We start from the raw sequence: 17,709 nt of genomic DNA, 5'->3' as shown, positions 1-17,709 counted from the left end.
GTATGTTGGCTCTGCCTTATTGAGCAGGCAGGCTCCAGATGCGAGAAGAAAGTTTTCTATTGCACGACCTCTCGCATCACATTTGGTATCACCCCATAGCAAACTGTGAGCATTAGAATCTCCAATTAACACATATGGTTCTGGAAGCTGATCAATAAGCTTTTCGAACTCTGTTTTATTGAATGGTTCGTCAGGGGCTATGTAGATCGAGCAGATAGATATAAGACGGTTGAATAGAATAGCGCGAACAGCCACAACCTCAAGAGAGCTTTGTAGCAGAATGTGCTGGCATGCTACGCTTCTTTGTGCAATGATGGCCACACCTCCAGAAGAGAAATTGCCACCATTTGGATCTTTACGAAAAACCACATACTGATTTAAGAAATTCACATGAGTCGACTTTAAATGAGTTTCTTGAACACAGAACACTTTTGGCTGATAGACATTAAGCAAGTCTTTGATATCATCTAGGTTATTAAATAGGCCTCTGGCATTCCACTGTAGTATTTGTGTGTCCATTTTAGGTGTGTTTTGCGTTCTGTGCTCAAGGATGGAAAGTAAGCTCACGGACCCTTTCCAGGGGCCGTGACACGAGATTTTTCTTTTTTGGATCGGTCGACAGAGTCGCGCCGATCCTTAGGCGCTGGCTGCGCCCTCACGCTCGGTGTTGTGTCCATTGCCTCTTGCGAGGCGCTGGACACGCGCTCTTGCGAGCGCTGCATTTGTTTTGAGGGCCTCGCCTCAAAGGACGAGACCTTCGCGGCCCCCAGTCCGGAGGTTGGTGGGTCTTTCTTGGATGGCGGAGCAGCACTGGCTGCAACCGCCGAGGGAGCGGATGGCGTCACCGCTGGCTCACTACGCGTGTGCCAGACAGGCGTCGGGGGCCGTCGTGGCGCTGCCCCCTGACGCGCCACTTCGGCAAAGCTGGTTTCTGGCAGGTAGGACACCTGCCTTCGTGCCTCCTTAAATGAAATGTTTTGTTTTACTTTAATCGTGACGATTTCCTTTTATTTCTTCCAGCTTGGGCATGACCGTGAGTATGCGGCATGCTCCCCGTTACAATTCACACAGTGAGGAGAGTTTTCACAGGCATCAGATGTGTGTTCGTCAGCACTTCTTTTCGCACAAGTTAGGCGGCCTCGGCAGTTCTGAGAACTGTGGCCGAACCGGTGGCATTTGAAACATCGGAGAGGGTTCGGTATATATGGCCTCACTCGAAGCTTGATGTACCCAGCCTCAACGGAGTCGGGCAGTACACTTGAATTGAAAGTAAGTATCAGGTGCTTAGTCTGGATTTCTTTGCCATCACGCCTCATCCTAATTCGTTTCACGTTGATGACATTCTGTTCGCTAAAACCCTCCAGGAGTTCAGCCTCCGTCAGCCCTAACAGGTCATCATCTGAGACAACGCCACGGGTGGTGTTCATGGTTCTGTGTGGGGTTACTATTAATTTGGTATCTGCAAATTTCGTTAGGTTAGGCAATTTTTCATATTGTTTCTGGTCGCGGAGCTCCAACAGGAGGTCACCACTTGCCATTCTCGAAGCTTTATATCCTGGGCCAAAGATTTCTGTCAAAGACTTTGAAACAAGAAAAGGTGAAATTGTTCGCACTGGTTTGCCGGGTGTGTCAGTGTGGATAACGTGGAATCGGGGAAAGGATACTCTCTGGTGACCAAAAAACTGGAATGCTTCATCGGTGCGCCCTCTTTTCTGAGGGCGATCAGGGAGTGCGGGGAAGGAGCTAGCCATGAGAAAAGGTTTATTTTCGGCAGCAGCGCCAGCCACCCACCACGGAGTCCTACAAGGGGACGCTGCAGGGTCTGTAAGCACAGGACCTGCAGACGCCAGCTGTACACCACCACTATAACCGAATATGGTGTATCCAAGGTAGGATAGCCACACAGGGTTAACCCTTGCCGCCAGGAAACACGGAAGTCAACGGAAGAGAGTAGAGGACAGGAAAGATTTAAAGTAAGAGAAAAGACGAAGATGTGAGGGGGAGACAGGAAAAGGCGACTGCCGATTCCCCCCAGGCGGGTCAATCCGGGGGTGCCGTCTACGTGAAGCCAGGGCCAAAGGGGTGTGTTGCCTCTGCCGGGGGGCCTTAAAGGTCCAAGCAACCAGCGTCGGCTCAACCCCCAGGATCCCCTTTTCCCGGACACGGCAAAGCCACGCACGGCTAGGCGTGGGAGGGAGCCGAAACTCCTCCGTTAGCTCGGGTCCGTGGTGTCGCTACACACCAAACGCCTACTTGCGCAGGCGCCCCTGCGGGGGGCATCAAGAAACAAGTGGAGGAGATGCTTTCAGATGACGTGATCCAGCCTTCCAGCAGTCCATGGGCATCTCCCGTAGTGCTTGTTAAAAAGAAAGATAACAGCCTTCGGTTCTGCGTCGACTATCGGAAACTGAACAGCATAACGAAACAGGATGTATACCCTCTGTCGCGTATCGATGATACACTCGATCGAGAACGGACTGCGAAATACTTTTCCTCCCTTGATCTCAAGAGCAGATATTGGCAAATTGAGGTAGATGAGCGCGACCATGAAAAGACGGCATTTATAACCCCAGACAGCCTCTACGAATTTAAAGCGCTTCCATTCAGCCTGTGTGCAGCGCCAGCGACGTTTCAGAAAATGATGGACGCTGTCCTCGCGGGACTGAAATGGCAGTCCTGCTTGGTGTACTTGGATGGCGTCGTACTTTCCGCTACATTTGACCAACATCTAGAGCGACTTCGCACAGTATTAAAAGCCATTCGTTCAGCAGACTTGACCATCACGCCAGAAAAATGCCACTTCGGTTTTGTAGAGCTTCGATTCCTCGGACACGTCGTCAGCTCCGAAGGCGTTCGGCCAGATCGCGAAAAGACAGCTGCCGTCGCGAAGTTCCCGACACCCAAAGACAAGAAGTCAGTACGTCGCTTCCTGGGTTTATGTGCGTACTATCGGCGATTTGTGAAAAATTTTTCGAACATTGCTGAACCACTTACTAATCTAACAAAAAACGAGGTGCCCTTGATGTGAGAAAGTGAACAAAGGAAGCATTTGATGAGTTAAGAACACGCCTGCAAGTCTCTCCAATCCTCGCCCACTTCGATGAGACTCCCGAAACTGAAGTTCACACCGATGCGAGTAACGTCGGCCTCGGAGCCATTCTAGTCCAGTGGCAAAACGGCCAAGAAAAAGTGCTAGCATATGCCAGCCGCAAGCTTTCGAAAGCTGAGACAAATTACTCTGCAACAGAAAAAGTGTCTCGCAGTCATCTGGGCCATAAGTAAATTTCGGCCGTACCTCTACGGCAGGCCATTCCAAGCAGTCAGTGACCACCATTGCCTGTGTTGGCTGGCGAATCTTAAGGATCCCTCTGGCCGACTAGCAAGATGGAGCCTTAGGCTACAAGAATACGATGTTACTGTGGTATACAAATCTGGGAAAAAGCACAGCGATGCCGACTGCCTGTCACGTGCACCAGTGGAGACGAGTGAGCCGGAGGAAGAAGACTTCCCATTTCTAGGCGTCGTCCAGGCATCAGAAATCACTCAACAACAACAAAATGACCCCGATTTGCTGCTGCTTATACAGCGTCTCCAAGGACTCAACGTTAAAGTCCCGCGCACTTTATCCAGAGGGCTCCATTCGTTCTGTCTTCGAGAAGGGGTCCTTTACAAGAGGAACTTCAAGCATCATGGTGACAAGTTTTTACTCGTTGTACCTGCACCTTTACGAAATGAGATTCTGCCCGCATGTCATGATGAGCCAACATCTGGACACATGGGTGTCAGCCGTACATTCGCCAGAATTCATCTAAAATACTACTGGCCAAAACTGTTATCAGTTCAGCGCTATGTGAAAACTTGCCGTGAGTGTCAAAGACGCAAAACTCCATCCGTGAAACCTGCAGGCCTCCTCCAGCCAATAGAACCACCGCATGCCCCATTCCAACAAGTCGGTATGGATCTCCTAGGCCCGTTTCCAACATCGACTGCACGCAAGAAGTGAATGGTCGTAGCCACGAACTATCTCACTCGTTGCGCTGCGACTGACTCACTGTACAGTGCAACAGCTCTTGAAGTTGCCAAGTTCTTCATCAACAACATAGTCCTCAGATATGGTGCATCAAGCGTCGTAATTACAGATCGTGGCCCAGCCTTTACTGCAGACCTAATGAAATGTCTGATGTGAATGATCCATATAGACCAGAGAAGAACTACAGCATACCATCCTCAAACAAATGGCCTAACGGAGCGCCTAAACAGAACTCTGGCTGATATGCTTTCAATGTATGTCGACGTCGAACATAAACTGTGGGATGAAATATTGCCCTACATCACGTTCGCATATAATACAGCCATTCAGGAAACAACGTGAGTGACACCATTTGAACTTGTACTCGGCCGAACAGTCACCACTCCACTGAGCGCCATGTTACCATTGAACGATGAAAGCAGCAATCCACCTGGCCTAGATGACTTCCTGCAAAGAGCCGAGGAAGCACGACAGATGGCGAGATACAGAATACATCGCCAACAGCGTGTCGACTCCTATCGGTACAATCAGCGTCGTACCGAAGAGCATTTTCAACCAGGTGACAAAGTATGGATATGGACCCCAGTGCGTCACCGTGGACTTTCTGAAAAACTATTTAGCCGCTGCTTCGGGCCTTACGAAGTACTCCATCGTGTAAGCGATGTAACTTACCAAGTCAGATCCGCTATACACGGGAGCTCAAAACGCCGCAACCCTACAGAGGTTGTACATGTAGTCCGGATGAAGCCTTACTATGAAAGATCACCGGAAGACCAGTGACGCCTACCACGAATCTATTCATTGCCTGACGCATCGGGACGATGCGTATGAGGAGGGGGATTATGCCGCGACATAGTGCCTGCATTCAAACAACGCGGCCATCGCCGCGCGCACAGGAACATACATGCGCCCCGTCTAGTGTTGCGCAGACACGATGATGATAGCACGAGAACCCAGCTGGCCCCGGCTGATGTGCGCCACGCGCTTGGGACTCCTATTGAAGAAGTAGAAGATGGAGACATCTTTGGTGTTCTGCTGTAACGTGCTACGACCATAATCCCTTTGAGTTGTGGGCACAGGTTCGCCCTTTAATAAATACGTTTTATTACACTCCGAGTCCTTGAACATCGTTACAATATATTATTTTTTTTTTAATACGATGTGCACAAATGGAAAGAAGTATGCTTGGAGGAACATATTGGAATGCCAATTTATGTGGAGTGAGGTGGCTCATGTAAAGAGGTACCAACACTAAACTAAATAGCGAAGTTCATTGGACATTTGATTTGTAGAGGAGTTCTTCACACCACGGACATCCGTCTATGTTGGAACACCTACAGGCTCTAATCGCAATATATATATATATTGTAACGAGGGCAGTGGGCATGGAGCTCGAATATAGAAAAGGAAGAAGACTTGCTGTGATCGCAGGCTTGCATTCAGTTAGCCCTTGCGCTCAATAAAGCTTTCGTTCGCCGAGTCAACTCCTGCTGGTTCAACACCCCGTTTCAAGTGGTGGAGGTGCTGGGTACATCTGGTCCTCACCCTGGCACTTCGTAGCCGCACACTCCAACCACCTTCTGCGATGACTGATCCGAGACCGTCTCAGGCCGCCACTTCAGGTCTCGCACCCATACCTGTCTTCTGCGCTACGCTCTCCGGCAGCGCGACCCCCCATATTTGGTGGCACAGAGGACCAAGATGTGGACAACTGGATTGCCGAGTATGAACTGGTGAGCGCGTACAATAAGTGGAACGCAGCCGATAAGCTCACAAATGTGAATTTTTACCTGACCGACGTGGCGAAACTATGGTACAGGAATCATCAAAGTGATTTCAGTACCTGGTCGGAAGTGGCAAAAACCCTCTCAGAAGTCTTTGGACGTCCTGCTGTCCGCCGCCTTCGTGCCGAACAGCGCTTGCGTGGCAGAGTACAGAGAACAGATGAGACTTTCACGCGCTACATCGAAAATGTGCTCTTCCTCTGCCAGCTCGTCAACCCGATTCTGGATGAGGCAGGCAAGATAAAAAACATAATGAAAGGAATCGACGATGGTGCATTCAAAATGCTTGCTGCGAAGTGCCCCCAGACGGTCGCCGAGGTGATTCAGCTCTGCCAAAGTTATGATGAGCAGCGCAACGTGCTTCTACACGTTGCGCTGCTCAAGACACCGCGGACCTCTCATCCCTCGACTATCGCCATGACACTGCCGACCACTCTGCTTTAATGCCACTCATAAAGCAATTCATACACGAGGAGGTCGCCCGGCAGCTATCTATCATCACCAGAACTACCGAGCCGATGGCACTCTTATCGCCTTCGCTTCGCCAGGTCATTGAATCGCAAGTTGCCGAAGCATTGCCGCCAGCTCAGGCTCCACCATCTGTTACCGCACCACTAACACATGCAGCCGCTGTTGCTCGGCCACGCGCTCCATCGTCTCCGGCTATCTACGAAGCAACTCGCCACGTTTATTCGTCAACGCCACCTGCCCGCCCGTTGACTGTCCCGTCTCCGGCTGTACACGAAACAACTCGGAACGTTTATATGAAGCCGCCGTTTCTATATATAAATATACATATATATATCAAGAAAAAAAGTGTATACTTAAGGGCTTGTTTTTTCGTGAATATATTGAGATATAAGAGACAATAATGCCAAGGAAAGCATAGGGGAAGTTAATATACCAAATTGTAATGTAAATGTGATAAATGAAAAGTGGGTAAAAGTATAACTTGCCATGGGCAGGAACCGAACCTGCGACCTTCGAATAACGCTCTCAATGCTCTACCAACTAAGCTACCACGACGGCTACCCCCCAGCCAAGACGGCGAGTGTGGCACACTCTTTATGAGCCTGTTTTGGCGTCACGTAGCACGTGAACTTATTACGAGCTGGCAGCTGACCAATAGTGGCAACTGACCAATAGGATGAAAGAATGCACCGTGCACTCTTTTATCCAACAGCCGTGGCAGTGCACTCATGGTGGGCTACTTCCTGGTGCACTTCGCTGCACCGAGAAGTGACACCGACAAGTACCACCGTTACCTGCTCTAAAATTCAGAAATTAGAACAGTGCGATTGAGAAAAATATCTATTGCTGTAATATGAAGGAACTGTAACAAAACCTGGTCGCTGGAAAAACATCACCACTTACATATGCTTGTGTTCGGTAAATAAGGTAAACATATATTAAAGCAAAAATATCCAGTGCTTTTAAGCCAGCAAGATAGTTGGCAATTGATCGAATGTAAGTATTGACAGCATTGCTTGTCGTGTGCCTTTCGTCTTGCTCTTCTATTTCTGGCGGCTCCTTCAAACTGGGCAATGAGCATTCAAGGGGCGCCATGCGTTTAGGAGAGGGGGGGGGGGGGGGGGAATCAGCATTTTGGTTATGAACATTTCGGCATCAATATTTGGGGTGGAATCGCTGCGAACAAGCGCTGATGGGTACCGGGTGCGAGCTCCCACTTTCCATGCGAGATCAAGACTTCTTGTCCAGCAAGACATGACGGTAGTGCGTTACGATGCCGTCGTTCTCAGACTGAACATCATAGACTTTGCATTTGGCAGTGAGATTTCTAAATTTGAGACGCAAAGCTTGGTGCCACATTCTGAATTGCGCCGGATATCTTTGAAAGTATGTCATGGTCAACATTAATTGCTTTATACCCCAATCAAGACTAAATAATGGTATGCAATTGATTCACTTTACTATGCCTGATTTTAAAGTTCTATTATAATAACATGGTCTTAAATTGTTTTGATTGTCTCGTCACTCTCCCGGGTTATTTTTGTTGGAGGTTAGGACTACCTTCCATTGTGTGCTTTTATCATTCTCTCAAATAAAGTTGTAGGATAAGCGACTTTCACTTCACCTATACTTACATTTATAATTTTTACGTGTTGTATATAATTTGAACGTGACAGCTTTATTGAACTCGTTTCACAAAAATTTCGGTATTTCCCGTTGCTGTCGGCTTCTCTGGTTGTGAGCGAGAAAACATCATGTTGTTCGTGACAAAAAAAATTGAGAAACCTGCCAATCAAAAAAAAAATTTCAGTGCGAGTGAGAATCGATCCCAGGCTCTCTGCGTGACAATCAGGTTTTATATCACAGAGGCACGCCAATGGTCGATACTGATTAAAAAAAAAACAATATAAATTTCATGTAGTAGAAGTTTTCATTAGTATTGTCTTCTGCCAAAAAAGCAAGGCCTTGTGTTTACACTTCTTTTGTTTATGTAGTAGAAGAAATTTTTTCAATCCACGCAATATTAGTTGGTAGAAGCGTAGAATCTCGTCTGGCGTCTCGCATTATTAGATGGTAGAAGCGTAGAATCTCGTAAGGTGTCTAAACATGTGAAATGCGCAACGAGTGGGTGTTAGAAAGACCGAGCCATTACAGGGCGCTCAAACTTATGTTCGCGTGTTGCGTTACGCACGCGTAAATGTTGCTGATTCACAAAAGGAGCAATTATGGCATAGTGGGAACTTCGCAACTGCACTTCGCAACGCACAAGAAACTACACAGTGCCAAAAACAGTCTGAGAAGTGACGTGAGAATACAGCGCACCATTCGCAGCAGCCCCTTGCACGTCGCCACCGCCGATCACAACACCCACACCCTGCCTCGCTGGAGCAAGATGATAGTGCAGCCTCACTAGTTCTCATGACCGCCACGTGTCCCGCCTCTCCGGCAGAGCTTTCAAACTGAGTTTATTCTAGTAACGTTAAGCACAATCATTTACACCCCCCCTCACCCTGTGTACTTTGCGAGGCAAAAGTATGCGTGGGAGATAAGTGCGCGTCGGTGCTTCGTGACAAGCTGGGTGCTGAGCGTGGGCGGCTTTTTTTTTCTTTCTTTTTGAGTTTGTAGTGACTCGCATCTTGAGAGAGTGCGGCCACTAGCGTGGGTCCGGTCTTAGCGAGCCGTAGGGCACACGTTAACCGTCGCCATGGCGAGAACACAGTACTGCTCAAGGTCGCAACACTTTATTGTCTGTGGCTACACCAAACGCAGTACAGCCCCTTGCACAGGCACGGCGGGAAAGCAAATAGGCTTATCCATGCCACGGGCATAAAAGTACTACACAGGGTGCCACGAGCGCGTCTCTGCGGTAAAGGTGATCCACGGAGACACTGGGACCAAGGCCCGGTTGCTCGAGCGAGGGCAAAGGCGCTCGCGTTGGCTTCGGAGGGAGACGGGTCGGCGTAGCTAGGCCACGCACTAGGACACCGTACCACCCTTCGGCCTTGCGTACGCAGTGGGGACAACAAAAAGTGAGAGTTCGCCTCGGGCGCGAGGCGCCGTCAGCGAAGTCCGATGAACCCCGAGCAACGAGAGTCGACGGACGGAAAAGATTGCGTGGCTCACCGTTTGCAGCCTCTCGGGAGACTCCTCTTGGGAGACTCTCGGGAGACTCCACCTCTCGGGAGAAACCTCTCGGGAGACTCCACACGCGTCGCGAGAGTCAACATCCGCTACCGAGAGAGGGGGTTAAACGTCACTCTGCTCCCCCAGCGCGGCAGACAGCGGAGGAGGGGAGACATGTCGGGACATGGGAACGGCAGAAAAGGCGGCAAAGCCCCCGCAAAGGCAGCGGACTAGCCTCAATTCCCACAAGTTTTCATATATATAGCTACGTATTACATATACGGTGAGTGACGGCAGCGTTGAGAAAAACAAAACAGCCTAGACTGTCCATATAATTGCAATCGCAATAAAAAAGCAAAGCTGAACGTCGATGGGGTCACATAATGCATACATGGGCACGGCGTAGAAAACAAGAGCAAACGACATGGACACAGACATGAACACTGCGAAAAACTATTCGGTAAAGCATCCTCCATATGCAGCGCATCCCCATGTGACGCTAACTAGAAGTGTGGCACTGCGAACGTGCAAAAGTAGTTTTTTTTTTCTTTTTTGTCTTTATTTTGGTTTGGAGTGGGGGAGGGGGCACACCAGCGCATGCGCCCTCAGTGGAGAGAACGGCGGCAATGCTGGCCTGTGGGGTGCAGGCCCGCCTGCCCGCCTCGCGCTCACCCATGCACAAACAACGAGCGCTCGCTCTCGCTTGGCGTGCCATGTGTGCCGCCGCCAAATGGGCAACCGGGGAATATGCATGCTTGTACCAAAATGCCAAAACGCGGAGCAATTTTCCTAGATCGTTCGTGGGGAAAATTTGTTGTATCAATTGATTGATTGATATGTGGGGTTTAACGTCCCAAAACCACTATATGATTATGAGAGACGCCGTAGTGGAGGGCTCCGGAAATTTAGACCACCTGGGGTTCTTTAACGTGCACCCAAATCTGAGCACACGGGCCTACAACATTTCCGCCTCCATCGGAAATGCAGCCGCCGCAGCCGAGATTCGAACCCGCGCCCTGCGGGTCAATTTGTTGTATCAAGGTTGTCTCCCACTGTTACTTTGTTACATAGAGGTCGCAAATAGATGTGCTTCTATGGAGCAACAGCGGGTAAAAGGAAAAATTCTTTATATTAAAGAATTCATTTTATGAAAGTTCGTTATAAGCCGGTTTAGCTGTATTGCCACATTCCTTTCCTCAAGTTTTGTTATCGCCTAGTTACACTATGTTCAGCGCAAATCGCGCTTACGATGTTCGAGAAGCTGCGAGGTCGAAGTAGATCCTTTTGTTAAGATTACGCCCACTTCGTGAATATTACAGATAATTTTGGAACCTACATCCCCGCTAGCGATAACGCTAGAATATACGAATGCAAGAGTATGAATGCCGACACGCTTCGCCGCTTGTCAGTTGATACAGAGTGTCGGTCGACGGCCGACACTCTGTTCGCCGCTATCAATGCAAGACTGCAATCCGACCTTCCGTTTACTGGGCACAGGTTTGCCCAAATAAACAGTTTATTATTCGAATAACAGTGTGCTCCATTCGTCCACGTCATGACTCCGTGACATCTGGTGGAGGGGCTTCTCGGCCCATATACCGAATGCCTCCCTCCAGCCGTGAGCCGAGCTCACATCGTCAAGGGGATACCGATGCCAACGCTTAGCGGCGAGCCAGCCGCCAGCAGCAAGGGCTCCTGCCTGAGTTCTGACCTCTACCTGACCCAATACAGAATACTAAAACCCTGAGCATGACCATTGCGAGGATGACAGCTCCTGTACCACCTGTACCCATCCTGCTCCAGCAGTCTAAGAAGCCTCCCACTTTCCAGAGATCATCGTTTGAAGACCCAGAAAGCTGGCTGGAGACCTACGATAGAGTTGCCGCCTTGAACAGCTGGGACACCGACAAAAAACTGCGCAACATTTACTTTTACCTAAAACACGCCACTAAAACATGGTTCTAGAACCGGGAACCCACCCATTGAAAGTGGGATGTCTTTCGGACAATGTTCCTGAACACCTTCACGAGCGTCCTTCACAAGGAACTGTCCGCTAGTTCCTTGGAGACACGTATTCAACTTCCAAATGAAGGTGTGAACATCTTTGTAAAAGAGATGACCCCGTTGTTCCGTCACGTCGACCCCAACACGACAGAGGAAAAAAAGTGAGCTTCCTTATGAGAGTTGTAAAGCAACAACTTTTCGTCGGACTGATCAGAAACCTGCCGAAGATGGTCGAATTCACCTCGGAAACGTCCACAATCGAGAAGACGCTCGAAATGCGGACACTGCAATATAACCGCAGCTTCTCAACTGCAAGCTACGCCGAGATCCAAGCACTGGGAAGCACTGACCTGCGTGAGGCGATCCAAGCGATCGTGCAAGAGAAGTTGCTGAAGTTACTAACTTCAACACAGTCTCACGTGGACTCTATCGTGGACGTTGTATGCCAGGAAATCCAACAATCACTGGGCGTTCCTCAGCTTCCACAGCCACAGATGCAAGCCATGAGCTATGCTGCAGCAGCCCACAGTCAGGTCCCTCCTGCACGCCCTCGCTGAGATGCCGCATCGCCGGAGTTTAGCTGCGAGAAATCGAGGCCCCCAGCGTCGTCATACTACCCGCCAGCCGGCCAGCGGTACACGCCGAGGAAAAGCGACGTTTGGCGGGTTTCCGACCATCGCGCGCTATGCTACCACGGTGAGGAAGCTGGCCACATTTACCGCCGCTGCCAGTACCAACAAATGAGGCTGCGTAGTTTCGACGTGAATGCGCCGTGCCCGCAGCGGGGTGAATGACTTCAAGGTGTCGCCGACTACCTCACAGAAGCACAGTGGACACCCCGACGACCTTGCCGTTCCCGTCGCCAGGCCGCTAGATGTCACCGCAACACGGACAGTACACCGGCCCTACTCAGGGCCGTTCGCTGAGCCCATACTCGAAAAACTAAGGGCAGCAATCGATGGAGGTGCGATTGCTGTACAACGAACTACTGAAGATCCACCGCCGCCGCCGTCGACACGAAATCACAAGCATCCGCCGCAAGACAAAAAGGGCCTTGACGTTAAGCCTTCGCATCATGAAGACGGCACGACGCAATGTGACAGCAGCGGAGCAAGTAGACGTAGCCCCCATGACCTGACGTCATGACCCAACCGCAACACATGACGACGAATCAGAGACCTCAACGTAATATTCGACGGCCGCCTCGTCATTGCTCTCATCGATACTGGAGTCGATTATTCCGTCGTCAGTGGGTCTTTCGCGACGAAGTTGAAAAAAGTGAGAGCTGCACTGCAAGGCTCTGAAATCCGGACCGCTGGAGGTCACTTTATAACGCCGTCTGGAGTCTGCACAGCTAGAGCCACCATCAATAACCAGACTTGTCCTGCGAGCTTTGTCATTTTGCAAAATTGCTCCAGGAATGTGACCCTTGCAAAGAACTTTCGAAGTCAACATGGCGCTGTCATCGACCTGAGGTCTGAGTCAATCACCCTAAGCTCAGAAAACACGCTGCCGACCCCTCAGAGCCAAGTAATCACGCATTGAATGTGCTAGAAGGGCAGGTCACCGTGCCGCCTTCCTCCATTGTCGCCATTTTTGTTGGCACCAAAAAAGCCGAAAAACCTTGAAGGCATCGTCGAGGGCGATCAGCACCTTCTCCGGGACTGTCAGATTTGCGTCCCAAGAGGCATAGCTGAGCTGCATGACGGCAAGGCAAAGGTGGTGCTGACAAACGTCAGTCATTAATACAGGCACATCAACCGTGGTATGACGGTCGCCTACATCAATGAAGTCGTGGAGGCCAGCAATTCGTTCTCCCTCTTCGATGCTGCCGATGTTGCTTCGTCGAACTGAAGTCTCGAACCAGATTTCAATGTTGACCCGAGCCTTTCAAAGTGCAAGCAAGACCAGCTCAAGTCCCTGCTCTTGCAATTCAAGGACTGCTTCTTGTCATCATCGCGGATTCGACAAACCCCAGTCGCGAAGCATCGCATCATCACAAAAGAAAGTGCCCGACCAGTTTGACAAAGCCCGTACCAAATCTCGACGCGTGAACGCCACGCCGTGAAGAAACAAGTCGATGAAATGCTACGCGACATCATTCAGCTGTCCAAGAGTCTGTGGGTGTTACCCGTGGTATTAGTGAGGAAGAAGGACGGGACCCTACGTTTTCGCGTTGATTACCGCCGCCTGAACAAAATAACATAGAAGGACATGTACCCTCTTTCATGTGTGGACGACGCCCTGGACCGACTCCACAACGCGAAGTACTTTTCCTCGATGGACTTCAAAATGGGCTATTGGCAGATTGAATTTGACAACAGAGATCGAGAGAAGACGACCTTTATCCCACCAGATGGCCTCTTCGAGTTTAAGGTGATGCCATTTGGTCTTTGCTCGGCGCCTGCAACAATCCAGTGCATTCTGGACACCGTGCTGGCCGGATTGAAATGGCAGACTTGCCTAGTGTACTTGGATGACGTCGTCGTGTTTTCCTCCAGCTTCAACGAGCATCTCCAGCGCCTTAAAGCAGTACATCAAGCTATGGACACCTCTGGACTAACCCTGAAGCCAGAAAAGTGCAGCTTCGCTTAAGAGGAGTTGTTATTCCTGGGACACATCATTAGGAAGCCTGGAGTTCATCCCAGTGCGAAAAACAGCCGCTATCACTGATTTCCCGTAGCCCATTGACAAAAAGGCTGTACGCCGATTCCTCAAATTGTGCGCCTATTACAGGCGTTTCGTCAAACGTTTTTCACAGATCCCCGAGCCGCTAACTTACCTCACGAAAAGGAACGTCCAATTCCGGTGGGAAACAGCACACGCGAAAGCATTTCAGGAACTTAAATGACGCCTCCAGACACCCCCGATACTTGCGCATTTTGACGAATACACCGAAACAGAAGTACACACCAACACAAGCAGCGTAGGAGTCGGCGCTGTCCTTGTGCAAAAGACTGATGGCGTGGAAAGAGATATCAGTTATGCTAGTTGGTCGCTATTCAAGGCTGAAGCCAACTATTCCAAACCAGAAAAGGAGTGCCTTGCCATCATCTGGGCAGCGTCAAAGTTTCGCCCCTATCTCTACGGTAGGCCTTTCATAGTTGTGAACTACTACGCCATGTGTTGGCTAGCTAACTTGAAAACCCTTCGGGTCACCTTGCACTGTGGAGCCTCAGACTCCAAGAATATGACACAACCGTCGTTTATAAGTCTGGAAGAAAACACTCTGACGCCGACTGTTTGTCTCATGTCCCCATCGAACCACCACAGCCCGACGGACTGGATGAGGACAGCTTCTTAGAAACGATAACCACCGACGACTTCGCCAAGCAACAGCGCGCTGACCCGGAACTCAGAAGCCTTGTGGAATACCTTGGGGGTAACAACACGACTGTTACGAATGTTTTTAAGAGAGGACTGGAGTCAGTCTTCTTGCGAAACATAGTTCTCTTAAAGGAGACCAAAAGTACTTGAAACTCTGCACGAAGACCCAACAGCTGGACACCTCGGTGTTTTGCTACACTCTCAAGAATAAAAGAAAATTACTACTGGCCACGACTTGCCGCCGACGTCTCTCGTTACGTCAGGACCTGCCGCAACTGTCAGCAACAAAATACACTGCCGACTAGGCTAGGCGGACTTCTCCAGCCCATCGAGCCACCTCGTCGACCGTTCAGGCAAATGCATGGACTTACTGGGGCCGTTCCCGACGTCGAATTCCTGGAACAAATGGATCGTCGTAGCTGCTTACTACCTCACACGCTACACCGAGACAAAGGCCCTGCCCAAAGGCGATGTCTCCGAAGTAGCAAGGTTCTTCATCGAGAACATCGTTCTGCGTCACGGAGCTCCACAGGTCTTCATTACCAGGTACGGCCTTTACAGCGGACCTAACTAAGGCGATCCTGAGGTACAGCCAGACAAGTTACAACCAGACCACTGCCTACTTATCCACAGACCAACGGCCTCACCGAACAGCTTAAGACCATCGCTGATATGCTGGCCATGTATGTCAACGTCGAGCGCAAGACGTGGGATGAAATCCCTTTGTACGTGACCTTCGCGTACAGTACGGCCGTCCAAAAAACGACGCAGATCACGCCGTACAAGTTGGTCTATGGAAAAGCCCAGCAACAACGCTCGACGCTATTCTCCCAAAAGTCGCTGACGAAGAGAACCTCGACGTCACCACTTACCTTCAGCGCGTAAAAAAAGCTCGTCAATTCGCCCACTGGCACATCAAGAATCAGAGCAGGCGATCGACAGCCGCCGTTACAATCTTCGACGTAGCTTCGTAGAGTACCAGGCCGGGGACTGTGTCTGGGTATGGACGCTGATACGTGGACGTGGGGTCAGTGAAAAATTTCTGTGATGGTACTTCGGATCGTGCAGAGTAGTTTGACGTCTCGGCCCACTCAACTACGACGTTGTTCCCGACGGCCTTACGAACTCTCAATGGCGCAGTGCTCGACCAGAAGTCATCCATGTTATGCGCGAACATGAGAAGTGTATTTTGTTGTTGTTGTTGTGCTTTATCGGTTGTACTTACTGTTTATCGTCTTTATTATTGTACCTTCGTCTTTTGTTAAAGCATCGGGACGATGCCTTTTCAGAGGGGGGCAATGCCACGTTCCTTTCCTCAAGTTTTGTTATCACCTCGTTACACTACGTTCAGCGCAAACCACGCCTACGATGTTCGAGAAGCTGCGAGGCCGAAGTAGATCGTTTTGTTAAAATTACCCCCACTTCATGAATATAACAGATTACTCTAGAACCTACGTCACCGCTAGCGATAACACTAGAATGTTCGATGGCAAGTGTATAAATGCCGACACGCTTCGCCGCTTGTCAGTTGATCGACGGCCGACGCTCTGTTCGCCGCTATCAGTGCAAGACTGCAATCTGACTTTCCGTTTACTGGGCACAGGTTCGCCCAAATAAACAGCTCATTATTTGACTCGCAATATGCTCCATTCATCTACGTCACAACCCAGTAACAGCATAGTGTTTTTGTTGCACTGTTCACTAGCTGGCAACAAAAAATTACACACATTTCACATTTTTATTCATTCCAGAAAATTTTCCTTCTTCTAAAACATATATTTTTTCGGAAGCGCATATCATTGTGCGAAATTTGGTATGCTGCAATGCGTGCTGGAGTCAAACGGACAGAAACTATTTTCACGGGAAATATGCAAAATAACCATTTTGATGCGGTAACGAAAGGCTGAGCATGTGCTCGTTCGTACAATGCAATGCAGCCTTGGGGCTTGCCAAGGTTAAACCCACGATGGTCTCTACTTTCGTTAGCAACGAGGCTATCACAATATGAAGGTTCAGAAAGAATGGAGTACATAGTAAAAGCACTTTCGCCTGTGTAACTACAAAAAAGCTGACTATCTATTCATCTGCTTGAAAAACCACTAGTGCTAGCCACAGGTTTCATGGCACCCCTCCAAAGTTTAAGGGCACTGCTTGCGATTTTTAAGAGCTGTGGATACAAGAGCTTATAATTTTTCCAAATTTAGTAGTTTTGAGTAAACTAGTGTATTTGAGTGGCCTAATTGACAGAAGTTTAGTGTGCCATTGTTTTTCAGCCAGTTGTGCACAAACAAACAGAAGCAAATGGTCAATATTGATAACGCCATCCAAGTTTTAGCAGTCAGCTGCTTGGCAAGTTTACAAGAGGATGAACCAACCTTTGGCACACACTGAGGGAAGCGTTCCAGCAGGGACACCATTGCACATGTCACAGACAGGGCCCCCGTACAGCCATCCAGGTAGTCCACACAGTGTGTCTGCACCACACAGCACATCTTGGGGAAGGCTGGGTTGTCCTCTATGTTGTTCAGTACAACTGCCACCAGCTGCAATATTCTGTCCCAAAGTGAGTCTGTGTTAGCACTTGGAACACTGCAGGAACATACCCGCTTCTACAAGGCTGAAAAAACAATGGTAAATGTCCAAGTGGAAACACCTGAATTAGCCCTTTAATTGTCGTCGAGTGTTTCTGGTAGCGATGTGCATCCAATGTCAGTTTGGCTTAGGAAATATCAAGGAAGGCTGAAGTAATCAACATCTTATGCATACAGTTGCACTCAAAAATGGTTCAGTGTGTTACACATCGAAAGTAAACAGTGTGGGTGAGACACTGTCTCTCTCCCGTGTATTTACGGATTGCTAAGCATGCTTACGAGATAAACGCCCTATTGTATATCCGATGTTTACATAATGTGCCAATATGTAGCTTTCGCTACACCCTTGTACACATGAATGCACGCCAATCGCATGGTT

The 17,709-nt window shown here is 49.4% G+C and overlaps 1 protein-coding gene and 1 long non-coding RNA gene across 5 annotated transcripts in view; one reads left to right on the top strand and one right to left on the bottom strand.

Annotated features, from left to right (window-relative positions):
- Positions 1 to 17,709, bottom strand: part of DUBAI (Deubiquitinating apoptotic inhibitor) — a 119,898-nt gene that overhangs the window by 90,925 nt on the left and 11,264 nt on the right. For all 4 annotated transcript variants that reach the window (XM_075882271.1, XM_075882270.1, XM_037429349.2 and 1 more), the window contains exon 3: positions 17,115 to 17,292. In XM_075882271.1, the coding sequence (XP_075738386.1) occupies positions 17,115 to 17,292 (178 nt within the window). The remainder of the gene's footprint in view (positions 1 to 17,114; positions 17,293 to 17,709) is intronic.
- The window catches only part of LOC142782929 (uncharacterized), a 59,704-nt gene that overhangs the window by 32,651 nt on the left and 9,344 nt on the right, over positions 1 to 17,709 (top strand). The gene's annotated exons all lie outside the window — the stretch shown is intronic.

Source organism: Rhipicephalus microplus, chromosome 2 (assembly GCF_043290135.1).
Source record: "Rhipicephalus microplus isolate Deutch F79 chromosome 2, USDA_Rmic, whole genome shotgun sequence".
Taxonomy (NCBI): domain Eukaryota; kingdom Metazoa; phylum Arthropoda; class Arachnida; order Ixodida; family Ixodidae; genus Rhipicephalus; species Rhipicephalus microplus.
Note: the sequence above shows the minus strand (reverse complement) of the source record. Positions and strands in the feature narration are given on the sequence as shown.